A 21,160-nucleotide genomic window follows, 5' to 3' on the forward strand; every position below is an offset into this window, starting at 1 on the left:
TCCTACTCAGGTTCCAAAACAATTCAGTGGAGGGAAAGAACAGTCTCTTCAACAAATGGTGCTGGGATAACTGGATAGCCACAAAAAATAGAATAAAGTTGGACCCCGACCTTACACAATATGCAAAAATTAACTTAATGGATCAAGATCTAAATGAAAGAGCTAAAACTATAAAACTCTTGAAGAAAACATAAGGAATTAACCTAGATTTGGCAGTCAGTTGCATTTCTACACACAAACCAGTTGCGTTTTTAATAATAAACAATCTGAAAAGAAAATAATGAAAACAAGTCCATTTGCAATAGCATCAAAAAGAATAAAATATTTAGGAGGTGAAACCAAGTATGGGAAAACCAAGTATTCCCAACCAACAAGGTGAAAGACTTGTACAGTGAGAACTAAACATTTCTGAAGAAATTTAAAAAGACGTAAATAAATGGAGATACATTCCATGTTCATGGATTGGAAGATTTATTACTGTTAAGATGTCAATACTACCCAAAGCAATCTACAATTCAGTGTAATCCCTACCAAAATCCCAATGATGTTTTTTGTAGAAACAGGAAAATCCATCTTAAAATTAACGTGTAATATCAAGGGACCTTGAATAGCCAAAACAGTCTTTAATAAGAAGAACAAAGCTGAAGGACTCATATTTCCTGATTTCAAAACTTACTACAGAGCTACAGTAATCAAAACAGTGTGGTTCTGCCACAGAGAGACATATAGGTGAATGGAATAAAATAGAAAGTCTAGAAATAAACCCCCAAATATATGGTCAAATGATGTTTGACAAAGGTGCTAGGACCATTTAATGGGAAAAAGACAGTCTTTTCAACAAATGTTGCTGGGAAAACTGGATATCCACATGCCACGGAATAAAGTTGGGCCCTTCTTTACCTAACACCATAGACAAAAATTAACTGAAAATGGTTCAAAGACCTAAATGTAAGACCTAAAACTGTAAAACTCTTAGAAGAAAACACAGGAAAATTCTTCACAACGTTGGACCTGGCAATGATTTCTGGCATATGAGACCAAATGCACTGGAAAAAAGAAAAAATATACAAACTGGACTTTATGAAAATTAAAAATTTTTGTGCATGAAAAGACAGTATAACAGAGTAAAAAGTAAAAAACACGAATGGGAGAAATATTTGCAACTAATATATCTGATAAGTGGTTAATATCCAAAATAAATAGAGATCTCCTAAAACTCAACAACAAAAAACAAACAATCTGATCCAAATACGGGTAAAGGACTTAACTAGACATTTCTCCAAAGAAGACATACAAATGGCATTGAGCACATGAAAAGATGCTTAACATCACTAATCATTAGGGAATACAAATCAGAAGTATAAGATACTACTTCACACCCATTAGGATGACTACTGTCAGAAAAAAAAAAAACAAAAAAGCCAGAAAATAGCAAGTGTTGGTAAGAATGTAGAGAAATTGGAACCCCTGTGCACTTCTGGTGGAAGTGTAAAATGGTACTGCCACTGTGGAAAACAGTGTGGTTGTTCTTCAGAAAATTAAAAAAGGAATTACCATATGATCCAGCAATTCCATTTCTGAGTACATATCCAAAAGAATTGTAAGTAAGGTACCAAAGAGATTTTTGTACACCCATGTTCACAATAGCTAAAATGCAGAAACAACCCATGTATCCCCTGATGGATGAATAGATAAACAAAATGAGGTATATAGGCACAGTGAAATATTATTCAGTTTTTAAAAGAAAGGAAATTCTGACTTATGCTACAATATGGATGAACACTGAAGACATTACATAAGTGAAATAAGCTTGTCACACACACAAAAAAATAATAATACACGATTCCACTTAAATGAGATAGTAGTAGTCAAAATTATACAGACTGAAAATAGAATGGTGTTTGCCGGGGGGGTGGGAAGAGAGACAAAAATGGGGAACTATTGTTTAATGGGTATAGAATTTCAGTTTTACAAGATGAAAAGAGTTATGGAGTTGGATGGAGTTGATGGCTGCACATTATGAATGTATTTAATATCACTGAACTGTACACTTTTAAAAATGGTTAAGATGAGGGGCGCCTGGCTGCCTCTGTCGGTTATGCGGCTGCCTTCGGCTCAGGTCATGATCCCAGGGTCCTGGGATCGAGCCCCACATCGGGCTCCCTGCTCAGCGGGGAGTCTGCTTCTCCCTCTCCCTCTGCCTGCCTCTCTGCCTACTTGTGCTCTCTATCTCTCTGTCAGATAAAGAAAGAAAATCTTTATAAAAAAATGGTTAAGATGGTAAACTTTATGTTATGGGCATTTTACTACAGAAAAGATGTTGGAAAAAAAATCAGAAAGGTATCAGCATTTTCAACAGTCATCCTGAAATCTAGAAGACAATGGAATGATGCCTTCAAAATTCTGAGAAAAAATTATTTCTAAAGTATAATCCTATACCCAGCCAAACTATCAATCAAGTTATGAATTTTAATAGACATTTTCAGCCATTCAAGAGCTCAAAAAATTCACCTGACATTCCTTCACTCAATCTCAATAAGCTACCCATAAAAATGATGAAATAAATCAGGAAAAAGAGAAAACACAGTATCCAGGAAATGGAAGATATGACACAGTATAGCACATTATCTGTGCACCAAGCCTAGAGAGCCATCAGTCCAGATTAGAACGGGAGGAGAGGTCTTTGGGAGAAATGCCTCCAGAAAAGCATATAGGCTGACAGGTTTTTTTATATGTTTCAATATTTGGAAATATTGTTGAGATGTGTTTGACAGATCTATTAAAAGCATTTGGGAAAAAAAATAGTGATAGATTTTGAAAAACTAAGCATATGAGAAAAGGAGGAAGGTAATAACACCATGCGAGAAAAAAAGTTCTATGAGAAAAGGAACAAAATCAACCATTAGATCAGTGGTAAGTAAATATTTACATAATCAAAATAATATAAATACTAATTATTCTATTTAACAAAAAATACAATGTAACTATATTGGGACAGTAAAAGATGGGGTATAAGTGATTACTCATCATAAAGTAGTTAATGAATGGATATCTACAATTATTAAATTTAAAAATGCAACATAGTCATATTATTTTACCAGTAAGGATTGAAACAAACAGGTAAAACAGTTGAGAGTGGTTCCTTTTGGGCAGAAGGACTAGGAGTGGGGGAGCCAAAGGATCATGCGATAGTTCTGCTGGGGACACCCTCCCCATGCCAGCCATCATTTAAAATTCTGCCCAGACTTCTGTAGACTTTTCCTTCCTTCTCTGGGTAGAGACATCTATTTCCCTCCAAGATCCCCTTGTCCCTAGGCCTCTATCAAAGCACTCATTACCCTGTATTTGCATTTTCTCTTTGCGGTCTAAGTATGCATCTGACTTGGGCTTCTGAGGGCTGGTACTGGTCTGCTCTTTGTAATCTCAGCACCCATCACACAATTCCAGTCAAAGCTGGTTGAATTAATAAAACAAGGAATCAGGGGTGAGACTGGATTTGGAGCGCAGGAGGACCAAAAGGTAAAGGTCTCCCTCTTAGAAATTTCAATTTGCCATCACTTTTTGAGTGATTGGCGGGGGCTGCTCTCTACTTCACAAGAACCTTGGATAAAGTTCATTTTCTCTGGTTGTAATTCACTAAGGGTGGCAACTAACTGTGTTCGATTTTGCATATTTTCTGCAGTTAATAAGCATTATTTAGAATAACATAACTATTTTTTAGCGACCCATGTGGAAGGCTTTTTAAGGTACAGTACATAAATGCAACTAGAGATGAAGCAACTAGAGACCGTCCTGAGTTACAGGACGCTCTTTTTCTGTACTCAGTCTCTACATAGGTCCTCCCAGCCCCCCAAGCTTCCACTCCAGGGGCTCCAGTTTTGTTTCCCTTTCCCTGCAGCACTGTGAGGGAGGAAGCCCAGAGTAATGGAAAGATGCCGAGAGCCACAGGCGGAGCCAGAGAGGTCTGTGCAGGATGCAGCGATGAAAGGAAAGGGAGGAAGCAGCCTACCTCTCCGCCCGCCTGGTATCCTCGGCAGCATCCTTCTCCGTCCCTCCTTTCCCTTACCTTCTGGTGCCCGTAGAACCAGTGGGTGGGGGGCGCGGGGAAAGGGCACAGGTCTCGCAGCAGCCGCAGCCTCCGCAAGTAGAGCCTGATGGCCTGCAGCAGCCCCAGGGCCAGGCAGAACACGAAGGCCAGGTACAAGGGCCGCGCCCAGCGCATCTCGAGCCAGGAGGACTCCATCGCTGTGCGCCGCGCGGGTCGCAGGCGGTCTCCCCGGCCCCGGAGTGGGTGGGCTTTCTCCGCGCCGGGCAGCTCCAGGAGAGGATCGCCCAGCCCACCGCGACTCTGTGCCCTCCGACAAGCTCCCTTCTTCCCTGGGGAGGAGGAAGAGCGCTGGGAGGGAGACCTCCAGCTTGGCCAGAGGAGGCAGGCTCGAGTTCTCGGATTTCTTTTTTTTTTTTCCTTACCAAATTACTGATCAATTTAATGCAATTCCAATATTCAAAAGCATTTTTCATGAAACCTGCCTGACTCTGAAATATACAAAGAAAAATGCACAAGAATATTTGAGACAGTCTTGAAAAATAACAGAAAGATTGGTATTTGCCTTCTCAGCAAAATACATTGTAGCATTATAGGACCAATGTGATATTGCCCAGGAATAGATAAACAAAGCAATGAAACATGATAATAATGATAAGAATAATACTAGTAGTAATAAGCATTTACTGTTATGATATGCTTACAACATGTCAAGCACTCTTCTTAGCATTTTACATTTATCAATTTTTTTTATTATGTTATGTTAGTCATCATACTGTACATCACCAGTTTTTGATGTAGTGTTCCATGATTCAATGTTTGTGTATAGCACCCAGTGCTCCGTGCAATACGTGACCTCCCTAATACCCATCACGGGGCTAACCCATCCCCCAAGCCCCTCCCCTCTAAAACCCTCAGTTTGTTTCTCGGAGTCCATAGTCTCTCATGGTTCATCTCCCCCTCCAATTTCCTTCCCTTCATTTTTCCCTTCCTTCTCCTAATGTCCTCTGTGCTATTCCTTATGTTTCACAAATAAGTGAAACCATATGTTAATTGACTTTCTCTGCTTGACTTCTTTCCCTTAGCATAATCTCCTCCAGTCCCATCCATATTGATGTAAAAGTTGGGTATTCATCCTTTCTGATGGCTGAGTAATATTCCATTGTATATATGGACCACATCTTCTTTATCCATTCGTCTGTTGAAGGACATCTCGACTCTTTCCACAGTTTGGTTATTGTGGACATTGCTGCTATGAACATTGGGGTGCATGTGGCCCTTCTTTTCACTACATCTGTATCTTTGGGGTAAATACCCAGTAGTGCAATTGCTGGGCCATAGGGTAGCTCTATTTTCAATTTTTTGAGGAACCCCCTCAGATTTCTAACCCTTTATCAATTGAGGAGAATCTTCATTCAAGGGTGACTTTTTATTTTATTTTATTTTATTTTATTTTATTACGTTATGTTAGTCACCATACATTACATCATTAGTTTTCAATGTTTGTGTATAACACCCAGTGCTCCTTGCAATACGTGCCCTTCTTAATACCCATCACCGAGCTAACCCATCCCCCCACGCCTCTCCCCTCTAAAACTCTCAGTTTGTTTCTCAGAGTCCATAGTCTCTCATGGTTCGTCTCCCTCTCCGATTTCCCCCCCTTCATTTTTCCCTTCCTGTTATCTTCTTCTTCTTTTTTCTTTTTTTTTTTTTTTTAAAGATTTTATTTATTTATTTGACAGAGAGAGACACAGCGAGAGAGGGAACACCAGCAGGGGGAGTGGGAGAGGGAGAAGCAGGCTTCCCGCAGAGCAGGGAGCCCGATGCGGGGCTCGATCCCAGGACCCTGGGATCATGACCTGAGCCGAAGGCAGACGCTTAATGACTGAGCCACCCAGGCGCCCCTTTTTTCTTTTTTTTAACATATAATGTATTATTTGTTTCAGAGGTACAGGTCTGTGATTCATCAGTCTTACACAATTCACAGTGCTCACCATAGCACACATACCCTCCTTAATGTCCATCACCCAGCTACCCCATCCTTCCCACCCCCCTCCACTCCAGCAACCCTCAGTTTGTTCCCTGAGATTAAGAATTCTTCGTATCAGTGAGATCATATGATACTTGTCTTTCTCTGATTGACTTATTTTGCTCAGCATAATACCCTCTAGTTCATTCAGGGTGACTTCTTAATGCCCTTCTGGATTGTCACACTTCAGCTGTGACAGTTTTTAATCATGGGAGGTCAGAATTTAGGTTTTAAAATAATACCAAGGCTGAGGCCATTGTTTATCTTCTTTGCCACAAATAAATGGTAAACTGCTGTGTTAAAAGAAACCCAAAACCAAAAACCTTCTTCCCCACTCTGAAATTCTGTCAGAACCCACAGGGATCTGGGAGTTGGGAATACGCATGTATAATCATTATACTTATATAGTGTGGCTTATCCAGTGGTATGTCCGTAAATGTTTTACAATTGGTCTTCACTCGAATTTCTAGTGTTTGCCAATGTCCACCATTCTAGTTAGTTCTTTCAGCAGGGTCAGGACCTGGGGACTCCTTAGCTGACCCAGTCTTACTTAGGCTCTTGCTGGAGATGTTAATCCCTTCTGAGACCTGGCTGGTCCATCCGCAGCATCTATGTCCTTCCTTAGAAAACAAAGAACTTTGGCACTTTTTGCACTATACCCAGGAGCCTAAGAGAGGCTCGAGGATGCTAGCTCAAGTCTTCTCTCTGCTTCACTGCCATCTTCACCCTGGTTCCTCTCCAAAAGGAAGCAAGGCAAAATCTATCCAAATCCCCACTTCCAGAAGTTTAGCCTAGAGGGGAAAAATCAGATGCTTTCCTGACCTCTGGCTTTACCTCTTCTGTTAATTCTTACCCTAGTCCACCAGGCTGGAAGAGGGGGGCTTTTTCACAACTTGCATTCATGTGGTAGAAACCTTACTATGACACAGCCGGTGTCCTCTCTACCCCTGATTGAGACTGAAAATCTACAGCTTACTCCAATAGGACATGCTAATGGGACATACATGAAGTTAGAAAATTACTTATTCTGACCAAAGACTGGCTTTCCATACTTATTGCAATTCGAAAATCCCATCTTGGAGATCAACAGCAGAGCATCTATCCCTTCCTTCTGTTGGCATACCTGTGCAAATGTCCACTGAATTGAATTTGCTTGGCTGTAGGATGGGGGATAGGGACACTGAAAAAGCCCCAGCAACATGGTCAGCCCAGGTAAGGATTTCAGACTTTACAAAAGGTGATAAGAATCCACCGAAGGGATTTAAGATGGAAAGTGACATGGTTAGGTAGTATATTACAGCTATTTGGGAGATAATAGTAAGCAAATATTTATTGTGTGCTTATTAAGTGCCAAGTACTATTTTAAAGTGATTTACATGTAGTAGCTCATTTAATCCTCATAATAGAAATTAGAGGTAGATAGTACCATTATCCCCATTGTATATATATGGAAACTGACACACAGAGAGATTATGAAGTTTGCCCAGGACATCAGAGGGTGAGAAGGGGGGTTAGGATTTGAATCTAGTCAGTCTCAAGATCCAGGTCCTGGGATCTTGACATTTATGGGAACAAACGATATGTGTATGGGGTGGGTGAAAAACTGGCACTAGAAGACCAGTTCTGATGCTGTTGCAATATTCAGATAAGATGTGATGGTGGCCTGGTGAGGGGGAGTGCCATGGGACAGAGAGGCAGAGTGAGTGGGAGAAATATTGGAGAGTGTTTTTGATGGAGTTGGTAACTGACTGGATGTGGGTCCAGTAGGGAAGAAATCTAGGATGATCTCTGTGTTTCTCTTCATTGAGGTAGAAAAAGCAAGAAGAATCACTCTTTCCCCTTGCTCTACCCTCTGCCCCATCCCATGTGTCTTCTGCTCTTCTTGAAGCCGCCCTCAAGACTTACTTCCTCTATGAATGCTTCTCTAACCACCCAGCCCATGGGAATCTATCCTATGAACAACTGAAACACTCATTTTCATACCTTTCATTTGATACTTCATTTATTCATGTTTTCATTTATGACTCATTCCAAAGTCAGCAATTCTATGCAGCTTCATTATGTATCTCTTTTCATGTTCAACTTATCTTCCTAATTAGGTCTGGAAACTCCATGGTAGTGCAAACATTTTTTTTTCCCATCTCTTGGATTCCCTTGGAGCTCAGCTCTGGGCTAGGCCAGAAATAGGCTAGAAATAGTTACTCAATTCACTTGAACTAGGGAGACATATTAGAGGCTTTCAGGAAAGAGCAGGATGAGGAATATAATCTACAAAACAAGAAGACAGTGAAGGAATGGAGACATCCCAGGTCAAGGGGCTTGTCTACTAAGAGAATAAGCATAAAGCAGGGGGTGGGAAGGGAGGTGAGGAGAGGAAGAATAAAGTAAAATGACAACTATTTTCACCATGGGGGAACCTGGGCCTTGTTCCTAAGGGAGATGGTGCTGATAGAGAGGAAGGATGGAAGGTGCTGAGAGAGAGGCAATGAGAGAAAAAACAGGGCCTGGGGGTGAGTGGGGTGCTGAATAGAAGGAATGAGCTGGATGGGATGGGGCACAGAAACTTCATAGATGTCCAGTCCCAGACAGTTTTATGAAAATATTGAGGCTGGGCAGTGATCACTTCAGTCTGCTCTTAATTGACAGCACATTAGTTACAGTTTTGAAGGGGTTCAACTGGGAAGACCAACATGTTAGAGGCACAGGAGGCAGGATAGAGGGAAGGAATGAGTGGATGATATCTCTGATGCCAGATAACCTCATTTTTTTCAGAGGATTCTGAGGCATCTTCTGCCCTGGCAGGGACAGAGAGGACTGAGTGCCTAGCAGGGTGGGGATTCAGAACAGCTGCTACGGTGATGCTGAGGGCATTGGCAAGCAGTTGTTAAGAGACTGAGGAACCAGGGGAATTTACATAGTAGGTTCCATGCAGAGGGCCCAGGGCACATGGCTCCATTACATATTTTTCCCCACAACAGTCTGGAGTAAGAGAATGGAAATGTTCAGAAAGGAGGCATAGAGCCAGTCCTCACCCTCATTGCTGCATCCTGTACACTGGCCAGTGCTGGACAATGCCAGGATAAAAAGATGGATCGAGGGTAGGCCTCTCCCTGGGACAGCTCACAATCTGGGGGAGAGGACAGATAGATACAGTATAATGGATAGCTGCTATGACTGGAAAGACCCCAGTGGATTATCTAGACCTCATCTGGTCTTATGAATAAAGAAATTAAATCAAAAAAATTTAAAAAGTCAGCTTGCCCTGAGCCCCTTCTCTCCAGACCGAGAATTCCAAGGCTTACCCTCCTTTCATCCTTGCTGCCTGTGTGCCATACCAGTTGTGTCCATCTCTCCACTCCTTCAGATTACACAACCAGTGAATCAGGAAACTGTTGAAAGTGTCTAGCAGTGTTGGTCTGTTACCTTAAGTGATTCCAATATTTAAAAAACTGGGTCGAGAAGTATGAGCTTCCAGAGGAAGAAAATGAGCAAACAGAGAGATTGGAGGGGCACGAGGAGCACGAGGTGTTGTGGGATACAAGGAGACAATGTTGAAACAGTTTAAATGATAGATGGATGTCGAGTGCTCCTGAGACAACAAGGGTCAAGTTTGAAATGTGTTTCTTGGAATTAGTGACATGGAAATCAGCTATAACCATAGGAAGAGTTGTTGAAGTGATGGATATAGAAGCCAAAATGAAGTGGGCTGGGAAGGGAAAATCATGGCAATTAATTTGAAACTATGGAGAAAATATTGTCAACTCTGAAAAGTTTGGCTATGAAAAAGCAGAGAATTAGGATGTGACCAGATGGGGGACAGGGATTCCAGAGTGGAAGGATGGGGAGGACTCTCTCTACCACTTCTTGCCTCCCTCCACCCAGTTCCTAATAGAGGGAGAGGTTAGGATCTATAGCAAAGTTGTTGGCCTTGACCTAGAAGAAAGAAGGAGAAGTTGTGGCAGATGTAGAGCTTCATGTTTTGTGGTGTTTCCAAGCACAACAGAGAATAGACAAAATATAAATTCCATAAAATTCCATTAAAAAATCTCCGGATCATAGACAGTTTTGAATAAATTTAAAATACACTTAGTTTAACAGTTTCAAGATCCACTCTCCATCTTCTTTTCTTCATGTAAATGTACCACTCAAAACAGTTGAATTCAAGAGTACATAAAAGTCATCTGGTAAAAGTATACTTGCATAATATCAAGTTAAATAGATCACAATTCTCAATAGTCAGTTAAATGCCTTCAGCCAACCCTCACATTTGCTTGTTTGGGGGCCATTCAAAAATAATAACTTTTGAGCATCACATAAGTAATATACCTATAAGGCAAAATAGGCTCTGCCATGCTAGACTCTCACTGGGAATGATAGTAATTTCAAAATAATATTGAACCTCCCTCCTGTCTCAGGCAGACCACAGGCCAGCACAGCCCCCAGCACCTGAAGATTGATTGCCTGTGCTGCCCCTTTATTTTCTGTCCACTGTCTGTCCTGGTATCTCACTCTGGGGACATTTTTTGTGGCCCCAGTCCCCAGGAGGAGCCAGGTGAGAACAGTTGTAGTGGAGCACTGCCTGCATGAGTGGCCACAGCCTGAAAGCCAGGAGACACCAAGCATCAGCCTATAGCGTTACTGCCACTGCCACCACGGGCACGAACTCCTCTACAAGAGTGTCAACTGGCCCTGGCCAGACCTGCTCAGGGAGAGATGGCAGTCCCAAGCGGTTGTCTGAAAGACTGACGGACCAGTGGGTGTCAGAGTGACCCAGAGAGAGGAAGAGCCAGGCAGAGCACCATCTAGCTCCTTGGGGCTCCCCAGAGGAACTACTGACACTACCCAGGAGCAGGAGTTTCTGGAAGCTGACTGGCTTGGGGAGCAAGCAATCAAACAGGGGGCATGCAACGCTGCTGAAACAGGATCCCCCGGGGGCCCTTGCTGCACAGGTTTGAGAGGATCCTGGAGGATGAGGTAACATAGCTTCATGGTGAGAGGCTCCCCCTACACAGTCCCTGCACTGGATCCAAGGAGAAGGGCGGCCCCAGTGATGGACATGACCTGGGAGCTCAGAGTAGCCTCCTTAAGTCACTGGACAACACTTCTCAGTGTAGGGCCCGATTAACTTCCCCACCTCCACTCCCACTAGAACAGAAATGCCATGAATCTGGAATCCCAATCAGAGTCTAGCTCATCGGAAACTGTTTCAAACTCCTAATCACTGCCGATATCCCAAACTATCTCCATGTGGCCATCCTACCCTCCACCACCACTCCAAGCAGTGGACCTAAAGAGGAAGCAAGGTTTTATTGATTTGTCTTTCCTTTGGTTACAGTTCCAAAATGATCAGGAGCTACAAGAGCTTCAGAAAAGGGCAGAGAAATATCCACGTGCCAGTCCTCGCTGGCTATGGGGAAGCAAGGTTAGCCTCATAGTCTATGACCCGGACTACATGAAGGTGATCCTGGGGCGATCAGGTGAGAGCAAACCCACTTGTCTGTTGGAGTGGCTTTTCCCGCTTGCATACATTCCTGGGGGACTGTGACATTCCAGAAGAGACTGCTGGCTCAGTCATCAATATCTGACCCTCTACCTGCCATCCTCCCAGCCCAAGAGCCAGCAGAAGCCCAAATACAAGTTACCTCAGTTTGAATGCTTAAACACCTGTGAGGGATTACCTCTTTCTCTCCTTTCTCTCTCTCTTCTCTCTTTCTTCCTTTCTTTCTCTTCCTTTCTTTTCTCTCTGTCTTTCTTTCTTTCTCTCTTTCCTTCCTTCCTTCACTCCCACCTTCCCTCCTTCTTCCTTCCTTCCTTCCCTCCATTCCAACTTTCCACCTTTCCTTCTTTCCACCTTTCATTCTTTCCTTCTTTCTTTCTAACTTTCTTCACCACAGTGGTGTGACCCCAGAACTCAAGACAATCTCCTATCCATGATGGCTTGGGTAGAACCCCTACCTGTTGCCTGTGCTGGGACATGGGATGACTGACCAACCACAAAAATAAAGAAAACAACAAACAAACACAAAACAAAACAAAACAAAACAAAAAACACCAGACAAGCTACAGTCTTTTCCCTGCCACTGAGGCCAGAAGCTGTATTTCTTGCTGATTCAACTTCCTATTCCATAGGGCTCTGCTGTGGGACACTAAGTCTGCCTTCCCGAGCCCACAGTAACTATCAAGAAAGAAAGAGAGTCTGGGTTAGAAGGCAAGTGGGAGGTGGATTGACACAAACTGCCAGCTGACAATCATCAGGAAGGGATGGGGACAATGGTCTGGACCACAGCTACTTCCTGAGGGCACCCTGTCTTCGTGGGTCACCTCCAGTTTCCTGTAATGCCCTTCTTACTTTCAGACCCAAAGTCTCATGGTTCCTACAGATTCATGGCTCCCTGGATAGGTAAGTACATTTAACTAGGAATATGGTTCACCTCCTGCTTAGGTTTGCCAACATCTATCCATCTGGCCCAGATTAAGTCTGAGGTGACTGGTACCACAGTCACTCCACTCAACTCTGAATTGAGCCCCCTTTCTCTTCTTCTGATAAAAACCTCACACCTACCTTATGGTAGGGGAGCCCTCCTGCAGGTCAGCTTCTCCCCCATCACTTCTGAGTTCTCGCCAATGATCTCAGCCTAACTTTTCACTGAAGTCCTCCGTTGACCCAACCCTGCTCTGTTTCAACCTCAACCTCACGGCTGTGCACCAGGCATTGGGAAGTCCCCTTCCTGACATGCACTGGCCTTTCCTGCCTTGCCCAGGATGCCCTTCTTTCGACACCCTGGGTTCCTCCCCAGTTGTCCCCAGGCAACTCTTGGGAGGTTCCTTCCCCACACATACACCCATTGTGGTCCAGGGTACGGTTTGCTCCTGTTGAATGGGCAGGCGTGGTTCCAACACAGGCGGATGCTGACCCCAGCCTTCCACTATGACATCCTGAAGCCCTACGTGGGACTCATGGCCGATTCTGTCCGAGTGATGCTGGTGAGTTCAACCCCTCCTCACCTGCACACTCACACCCACAGCACAGTCCACAAAGTCCACTCTCAGACAGCTGTGTCCCTCAGACATCCATTAGACTTGGCCCTTGGAATCACCCACTTATACCATACTATGAGACAGGGCTCCCTGGGGATGGATGGAACAAGAAAGCACCCAGGCACCCACTTTCATCCACTCTTTGCTCATTGCCCACAGGAGAGACAGTCATGGTAGATAAAGGGTCCCTTCTCCTCCCGCTTCCATGCTTTGGCTTGCACAGGAAGAGTAGTCAATGCCCCTGGACAACAGGACAAGCTGCCCGTGGCTGGTCTGGGCGGTAACAGCTTCAGTGGCAGGGTGGACATCCCAGGATGTCACTCAGGTGGACTCTGGCCTGGGGCTGAAGGCTTCTGGTGGATTTTAGCCACTCCATGGAGGGAAATGGAGATCGGGTCTCTACCTCCAGGCTGGGTCCTGCCATAACATCACCTCTGAGCATGACCCTATTTCTCACTCACTGTGCTCAACTGACATTTGCTGAATAAGAGGAATTGAGGTCCCTGATATCCCCTCCTTAGGAACCCCAGTACTGGCCCCTTGACCTTTCCTTTGCCTTGACTCTTGCTCCCTAAATTGGGACTTCACTGGTTTCTCATGTGTAGATCAACCGCAGGACAGAAAAGATTCCTCCTTAGTCCCCTGAGAAACAATGTTTTCTGGTCTGCTAAAAGGTGGTTATCACCAAACTTATTCCTAAGTCAGACTATAAGAGATCATGATTAATTAAATAACAATTAAATAACAACTTCCTCAGAGTATATTCTGAGAAAATATTCACCATATTACAAACACTTGGCTATACGGTCCTAAATTGATGAAACACAACCACTTTAGAAAGTGAGGGCATCTCATCAGAATATGAGGAGAGGCAGAGAGAGAGTCTAGCCTTGTCAGCATGGGCCTTCTGGAGGAGTAGAGAAGGATCAATGTGTCCCTCTACCACAGGACAAATGGGAGGAGCTCCTCAGCCAGAACTCACCTCTGGAGATCTTTGGACACATCTCCTCGATGACGTTGGACACCATCATGAAGTGTGCCTTCAGCTACCAGGGCAACCACCAGGCAAACAGGTCAGTGAAATCCTTAGCTGCCGGGTTCTATTTCTTACCAACTAGTGTGGACTTATCTGAGAGGCAGTTAGGGCAGCTTGGATGTTTACCAGCCCAAAGAGCCACATTCTGCAGAGAGACCCAGGCCACAGTCAAATTCAGCCCACACCAAGCCTTCATCCCTGCCACAGGGAGAAGCCTGGCTGCCCACGTCCCTCATAAGGGGCTGAGAGTATCGAGGGTGTAAGAACAACATGACAAATGCCTAGGGTTGCCTGTCCCTTTGACTGAAGAACGCTCCACCCACAGACCCACTCCACTCCAGGTCAGATGCCTCCCTCCATCCAGTCCCTTCTGCATCCTCCCCTTTCAGGTACTTCCAATCCTACCTTCAGGCCGTTCGGGACCTGAACGACCTGGTGTTTTCCCGGATAAGGAATGCTTTCTACCAGAAAGACTTCATCTACAGGCTGACCCCTGAGGGCCGCTGGAACCACCGGGCCTGCCAGCTTGCCCATCAACACACAGGTTGGACTCTGCCCTCTGGGCACCTCCCCTCCTTCATCAGGCACATCCCAAAGGGACTGACCCTGACCCCTCAGGCAGAGTCCTGCCCCTCGCTGCCCCTCCAGGACCTACGAAACACCCACCCCAGGCACTCCCCTGGTGCAGCTGTTAGGGTGCCAGGTGCTATGCAGGAAGCTACATGTGTCACCACATGGGTGAAGGTTGAAGGAGAGCCCCTGCCAGCAGCATTCAAGCAGAGCCTCCTTGGGCTGTGCTGTTGAGGGGAGTGAGGACCGGCAAGCGCCTGGCACTAGAGCTCTCCCCCTGAGAAGCACACCCATTCCCACACTCCTGATCCACCTGGCAGCCTGACTGGGGCACAGGGGGCAGGTGGGCTACTGTGGGTGGCTGTGTCTGGGCACCCAGAGCTCTCAGCTCTGCCTGGGAACACTGTTCTGGACAGACCAAGTGATCAAGCTGAGGAAGGCTCAGCTGCAGGAGGAGGGAGAGCTCGAGAAGGTCAGGAGCAAGAGGCACTTGGACTTCCTGGACATCCTCCTCTTTGCCCAAGTGAGTGTGGCAGGGGAGGCCTGAGGCTTTGCAGACAAGTGTGGAGGAGGGGGGCAAACTCAAACCCTGCCCTCCTTCCCTGTCTCCCAGAGGGAGAACGGGAACAGCTTGTCTGACAAGGACCTCCATGCGGAAGTGGACACCTTCATGTTTGAGGGTCATGACACCACAGCCAGCGGCATCTCCTGGATCCTCTATGCTCTGGCCACACACCCCGAGCATCAGCAGAGGTGCCGGGAGGAGATCCAGAGCCTCCTGGGGGACGGCGCCTCCATCACCTGGTGAGTACTCATGAGATGGGAGGGCCCTGCCCCCTCAACTAGAGAATTCCCTGGGTGTCAGGGCCTTGCCAGCCCTTCAGGATAGCTTTGTTTTAGGGACCACCTGGACCAGATGCCCTACACCACCATGTGCATCAAGGAGGCACTGCGACTCTATCCGCCAGTTCCAGGGGTTGGCAGAGAGCTCAGCAAGCCCATCACCTTCCCTGATGGACGCTCCTTACCCAAAGGTGTGAGCCTCACCACTCTCACTGCATAAGTACTCTGCAGGAATGCGTGGGAGGTCAGAAATCCGCAAGTTCTGGGGCAGTTTGTGCATGTCTTTGAGACTCATTTCCCCCTCAAGAAAATCAAAAATTACTTTGTTTGGATGAGGTTATGGTGTGCTTCCACAGAGCTTAAATTGGCCCAAAGATCAAGAAAGAAATACATGACAGCCTCTGAATGTGGCTATGTGAGTTGCCCTAATATTCTAATTTCCTGAGTTATGAGTGCTTGAGAGATAATCAGATGGGGCAGGGGTAGATGTGGTCTTTCCTTATAGGGTCTTGGCTAATGAGCGAGATTAGAGTATTCACTGTGATATGTCAGATGGTCCAGTCTCCGGGGAACCCTCAGGTTGATGGCCAGATCTGAGATCCCTGCCATGGCTGGAGGCCACCTTTCAGCTCCCCTCTGCTCCGAATCCCAGCCCTGCCACGGCTTGGCTGCGTGGTCATAGGCAAGTTGTTCAGCCTCTCCGAGGCTCAGGTGCCTCATGGGACCAATGGAGATGTGAGCCTTCATTGGAGGGTTGTTGTGAGGATGGAGGAGTTCATGCATATTCCCCAAGGGCTCATGGATGGTACTTGATAAATGTGAGTTGTCCCTTGAGTTGCTCCAAAAAACAAGCCTCCAGTTCTTTCCTGCTTCTCAGCCTGGTCATGGTTATCTACTAATCTGTGCACACGTGCACACGTTCTGTGCCATGTCTGCCCCACCTCTCCTGCAACACTATCATTCCATTCACAGAGATGAAAAGCAGCTCTCACTGTGGCTGCCAAGCTTGTGTGGGTGCACCTGGGCCCCGCAGGCATGTATGATCAGTCTTCTCTCTTCTGCCCCCACAGGATTCTTAGTCTTGCTCTCCATTTATGCCCTTCACCACAACCCAAAAGTGTGGCCAAACCCAGAGGTATGATGGCCTTGGGAGGAGGGCGTGGGATGACCTCTCCAAACCAACCTCCTTCTCCTGTCCCAACTCTGGGTGTGCTGTCCCTCGGATGATTGGAAGGAGGGGCTTGATTATGCCTGTCCTGGCCCTGGTGCTCCTTCTGCAGGTGTTTGACCCTTCCCGGTTTGCACCAGATTCCTCTCGACACAGCCATGCTTTCCTGCCCTTCTCAGGAGGAGCAAGGTGAGGCACTTGTACCAGGAGGGGGGAGGGGGGCTGTTTCCTGGGTACATACCTGATGTTTGTGACCTCCTACATTTGTGTGGGTGTCTTCAGATATGCCCTGGCATGCTGGCATGCTGGGAAGGAGGTGTGTGTCTCTATGACAAAGAAAGTTGGTAATCACTCCACGCCATGGAGACTTTGACCCATTGCTCTTACCCAGTCTCCAGCCACAATTCAGTGTCAGTGGGTGTTCAAAAGCTCAGGGTATTCTTGTGAGTTCTTCATTTTATGAGTATGACTTTATAGAATTAGATTTTCTCACATGTTATTTTCAAGTGTTGTCGATGTCAAAGTCAGGATGGAATCAAAAGATTTCTTTTGCACACATCCTCAAACCAGCCTTTACCACTCTGCTCCCCATTCCGCCCCACACTGCACCATTGACTACATTGCATGTGTTTCCATCCTCAGCTGTCTGCATGTCTCAAATATTTAAGCCATACACAGGAAAGTTTCCTGCAGTCTCCTAAGGCCTTCATAAAGTACTCGACTAATCTGTGTTGCCACTATATTTTCATCTATCCAAATGAATTTTTGATTCCACGGTAGTGGTCATGTACACTTGACAATTTTCCCAGTTGTCCAATCATTACATATGATCTGGGCTCTACATACCTTAATATTACACTTAGAGTCCAATCATCCAAATGGGCAAATATATAAAAATGAGGACATTAAATTGCTTTTGAGAGAAAATCGACTCTGTTGTATGTATATGACACACGGAGTTTGAACATTATCTGGTGTGTCAAACGTAAAGCACACTTGAAGTGGCTGTTCAGTGGGATGACTATTCTCCAGAGTGGCCTCTGTGAAATCCTCTAGTGCTGCTGAAAGTGTCCTATAAATAGTAACTACAGTAAACTTTGTAAGTAGTTACTAGAAAAATGTTTTTTTCAAATACAGAAATCTGTCAATGCTTCACATACAGAGGGAATCCACTTTCACACACCGTCTTAAGCAAATTATTCTTCAGATACTGGCTCCAGGATTTGTTTCTCCCTGGGATTGAGTCCTTCCTCCTAGACATTGGTGCAAGTCATGTAGCTGCCAGTAGAGACAGGAGAGGGGTAGACAGCTCAATTCCTAGCTCAGAACTAATGGTTACTCATATTTTATTCCATTCAAGGTTTTTTTTTTTCTCAGTTCAATAAACATCATTCAATTATAAGACTGCCTATCCTCTGCTATGAGATGGCGTACTGACCTTGCCTCCAGGAGTTCACAGTCAAGAAATAAATGCCTCCACTCAAAAGGACATCATTCGTCTTTCTTTCTTTCTCTTTCTTTCTTTCTTTCTTTCTTTTTCTTTTCTTTCTTTCTTTTTCTTTTCTTTCTTTCTTTCTCTTTCTTTCTTTCTTTCTTTCTTTCTCTTTCTTTCTTTCTTTTTCCTTCTTCTTTCTTCTTTCTTTCTTTTCCTTCCTTCCTTCCTTCCTTCCTTCCTTCCTTTCTTTCTCTTTCTTTCTTTCTTTCTTTCTTTCTTTCTTTCTTTCTTTCTTTCTTTCTTTTTTTCTTTCTTTCTTTCTTTCTTCCTTTCTTTCTTCACTCATTTACTAATTGAGCCCACTGTAGGAAGCTCCATGTTCCTGGCACTTTTCTGTTCTGGATAGTGATGTGTCTTTGAGTAAAATACATGGTGATTTCAGTGTTCAGGAATGAAGAGGCACAGCCAGCAGGGGTGGGGGGTGAGGGCAGGCTGGCATTGCCCTTAGCCTTGAGCATGTGGCAGGCAGAGGTGGAGGGAGGGCATTCTCTGGGATCTCTTCAGCGGGAGCCGAGCTGGGAGGAGGAGCTGAACAGGTGACAGGTGAGTGAGCCAACAACCCAGAGAGGACTTTGATGCCATCTGAGGCATGTGGACATGTCCTACCTGTGATGGAGAGCATGGGAGGCTCTGATCTGGGCTGGGGCTTCAGGAGAGGGAAGAGAGGCAGGAGACAGAAAAGTCCAGATGAGGAGGTTGAGGGATGGCAGGCAGGGACATTGCTGCTGTAGAACTGGAAGGCTATAGCAGCTGGCTGACTGAGGGCTGAGGGGGAGACAGGAGTCTGGAAGGCAGATGGTGCAACAGGCAGAGTGTCAAGGCTCTGCCCCTGCAGAAAGCTTCCCTGTTGTCATTCTGACTTCCTGACCCAACCCTGTCTTGTCCTTTCTCTGAGGATCTGGATCCCTGTGTGCCCCAGATGGTTAGGGCCTCAAGTGTGGCCCAGCCCACCCCCTACGGTGCCCTGGCCTGGTCTCCACATTGTGAAACCAGAAATTGCTTGTGCAGAGAGCAAACAACTTAATAATTAACTGTTTTAGTGATCACTTGACTTGGCCCCGAGGCTCAAGATGCTGACCCTCCTGTAACAGGATTTCAGGACTACTGAGACCAGAGGTAGGAGTAGGAGCTAATCCTGGAAGAGTGTAGGCTTTGTCAAAGGTCAGGGGGAGAGTGTGAAACAAGCAAGGCTGTGTAGGCGTAGAGATGTGTTTGTGTCCTGAGGAAAGGGGATCTGGGCTGGGCCCATGCAGGAGGGCCCTGAATGTGCTGTTCCTAGCAGGGGGTTTGAGGCCACTCCTCGTTTCCGTTTCCCTCCCTGACCCAGGAACTGCATCGGGAAGCAGTTTGCCATGAACGAGCTGAAGGTGGCAGTGGCCCTGACCCTGCTCCGCTTTGAGCTGGCACCAGATCCTCTCAAGGTCCCTGTTCCCACTCCAAGAATTGTGTTGATGTCCAAGAATGGGATCCACCTGCATCTCAGGAAGCTCCTGTAACCCTTGTGGGCACAAGGATGAGCCCCAAGGGCCTCCTGCCTGCCATCCTGTCTTCCTGTTAGTCTCTCCTATCTGCTGTGCCTAAGGACACAGGTTGCCCTGTTACAACCTTCAAAGACTCCTTGGTTGGAGTGTCTGGATAGCAGATGAATGGGAAAGATATTGACTGGTTAATAAACATTGACCATGCCAGCACAACTGACTAACACTTGAGCTCATACTCTACAGACAGTTCTGCATTCTGCTTTCATCACTTTATTATAAGCTCTACTCACATAAAAAATTCTCCATGAGCATCATTTTCAATGACTGCTACATCTAGTCACGTGGTGTACTCTACATTTGCTCACAGAAACTGCCCTGCATAGTGAGACTTGCATTTGTGCCAGTATGTCAGCTTGATACCTGAAACACACTCTTGCTCCTGGGAAACGCTGGATCAAATAGAGCAAACATGAAATGTCCCCTGTAAAGTTTGGGAGATACCACATGTGGGCTGGAGGGTGGTTTTCAGCAAATGTTTCACAGCAAAGTCTCTGGGGCCACACTGCCTGGGCATGAATGCTGGCTCCACCTCTTACCAGTACGGTGACCCTGAGCAGGCAGCTAAGCTCTTTGTGCCTTCTTTTTTCACTTAGACTACAGGAATATTTTTTAATTAATTAATTAATTGATTTAAATTCAAGTTAGTTAACACATAGTGTATATTGTTTTCAGGAGTAAAATTTAGTGATTTATCACTTACATATAACACCCAGTCCTCATCACAACAAATACCTTCCTTAATGCCCATCACCTATTTAGCCCTTCCCGCCTGCCACATCCCCTCCAGCAACCCTCAGTTTGTTCTCTACAGTTAAGAGCCTCTTATGGTTTGCCTCCGTCTCTGTTTCTATCTTGTTTTATTTTTCTTTCCCTTCCCCTGTGTTCATCTGTTTTGTTTCTTAAATTTCACATATGATTGAAATCATACCACATTTGTCTTTCTCTGACGGACTTATTTTGCTTAGCATAATACCCTCTAGTTCCATCCACATCCTTGCAAATGGCAAGACTTCATTCTTTTGGATGGCTGAGTCATATTCCATCATATATATATAATGCCACTTCTTCTATATCCATTCATCCGTCGATGGACATCTGGGCTCTTTCCACATTTTGGTTATTTTGGACATTGCTGCTGTAAACACTGGGGTGCATGTGCCCCTTCGAATCACTATGTGTATCCTTTGGATAAATACCCAGTAGTGCAATTGCTAGGTTGTAGGATAGCTCTATTTTTAACTTTTTGAGGAACCTCCATACTGCTTTCCACAGTGGCTGCACCAGTTTGTATTCCCACCAACAGTGCAAGAGGGTTCTCCTCTCTCCGCATCCTCTGCAACATCTGTTGTTTCCTGAGTTGTTAATTTTAGCCATTCTGACTAGTGTGAGGTGGTA

At 45.4% G+C, this 21,160-nt stretch overlaps 2 protein-coding genes across 5 annotated transcripts in view; one reads left to right on the forward strand and one right to left on the reverse strand.

Moving 5' to 3' along the window:
• Window positions 1-4,577, reverse strand: part of CYP4X1 (cytochrome P450 family 4 subfamily X member 1) — a 41,766-nt gene extending 37,189 nt beyond the window's left edge. The window contains exon 1 of one of the 4 annotated variants that reach the window (XM_036093462.2): window positions 4,010-4,577. In XM_036093462.2, coding sequence (XP_035949355.1) covers window positions 4,010-4,243 — 234 coding nt within the window. In that variant the 5' untranslated portion in view covers window positions 4,244-4,577. The remainder of the gene's footprint in view (window positions 1-4,009) is intronic. The other 3 variants (XM_036093460.2, XM_036093463.2, XM_036093464.2) reach the window with 3 other exon arrangements.
• Window positions 4,578-11,304: 6,727 nt separating this feature from the next.
• On the forward strand, window positions 11,305-19,795 carry LOC118536561 (cytochrome P450 4A11-like). Its single transcript, XM_036093466.2, has 11 exons — window positions 11,305-11,551; window positions 12,430-12,474; window positions 12,931-13,058; window positions 14,061-14,185; window positions 14,538-14,692; window positions 15,135-15,241; window positions 15,332-15,522; window positions 15,619-15,752; window positions 16,632-16,696; window positions 16,842-16,918; window positions 19,552-19,795. The coding sequence occupies exons 1-11, from the start codon at window positions 11,320-11,322 to the stop codon at window positions 19,718-19,720; spliced, it is 1,428 nt and encodes a 475-aa protein (XP_035949359.1). The 5' UTR covers window positions 11,305-11,319; the 3' UTR covers window positions 19,721-19,795.
• The last annotated feature ends 1,365 nt before the right edge of the window (window positions 19,796-21,160 follow it).

Source organism: Halichoerus grypus, chromosome 5, assembly GCF_964656455.1.
Source record: "Halichoerus grypus chromosome 5, mHalGry1.hap1.1, whole genome shotgun sequence".
Taxonomy (NCBI): Eukaryota; Metazoa; Chordata; class Mammalia; order Carnivora; family Phocidae; genus Halichoerus; species Halichoerus grypus.

What these genes read in the sequence shown, in the direction of transcription:
- LOC118536561 (XM_036093466.2), top strand. Translation starts at nt 11,320, where the DNA reads ATGTGGCCATCCTACCCTCCACCACCACTCCAAGCAGTGGACCTAAAG. An exon ending in ACATCCTCCTCTTTGCCCAA is followed by an intron (nt 15,242 to 15,331) that starts GTGAGTGTGGCA and finishes CCTGTCTCCCAG; the next exon opens with AGGGAGAACGGGAACAGCTT. An exon ending in AAGTGTGGCCAAACCCAGAG is followed by an intron (nt 16,697 to 16,841) that starts GTATGATGGCCT and finishes CTCCTTCTGCAG; the next exon opens with GTGTTTGACCCTTCCCGGTT.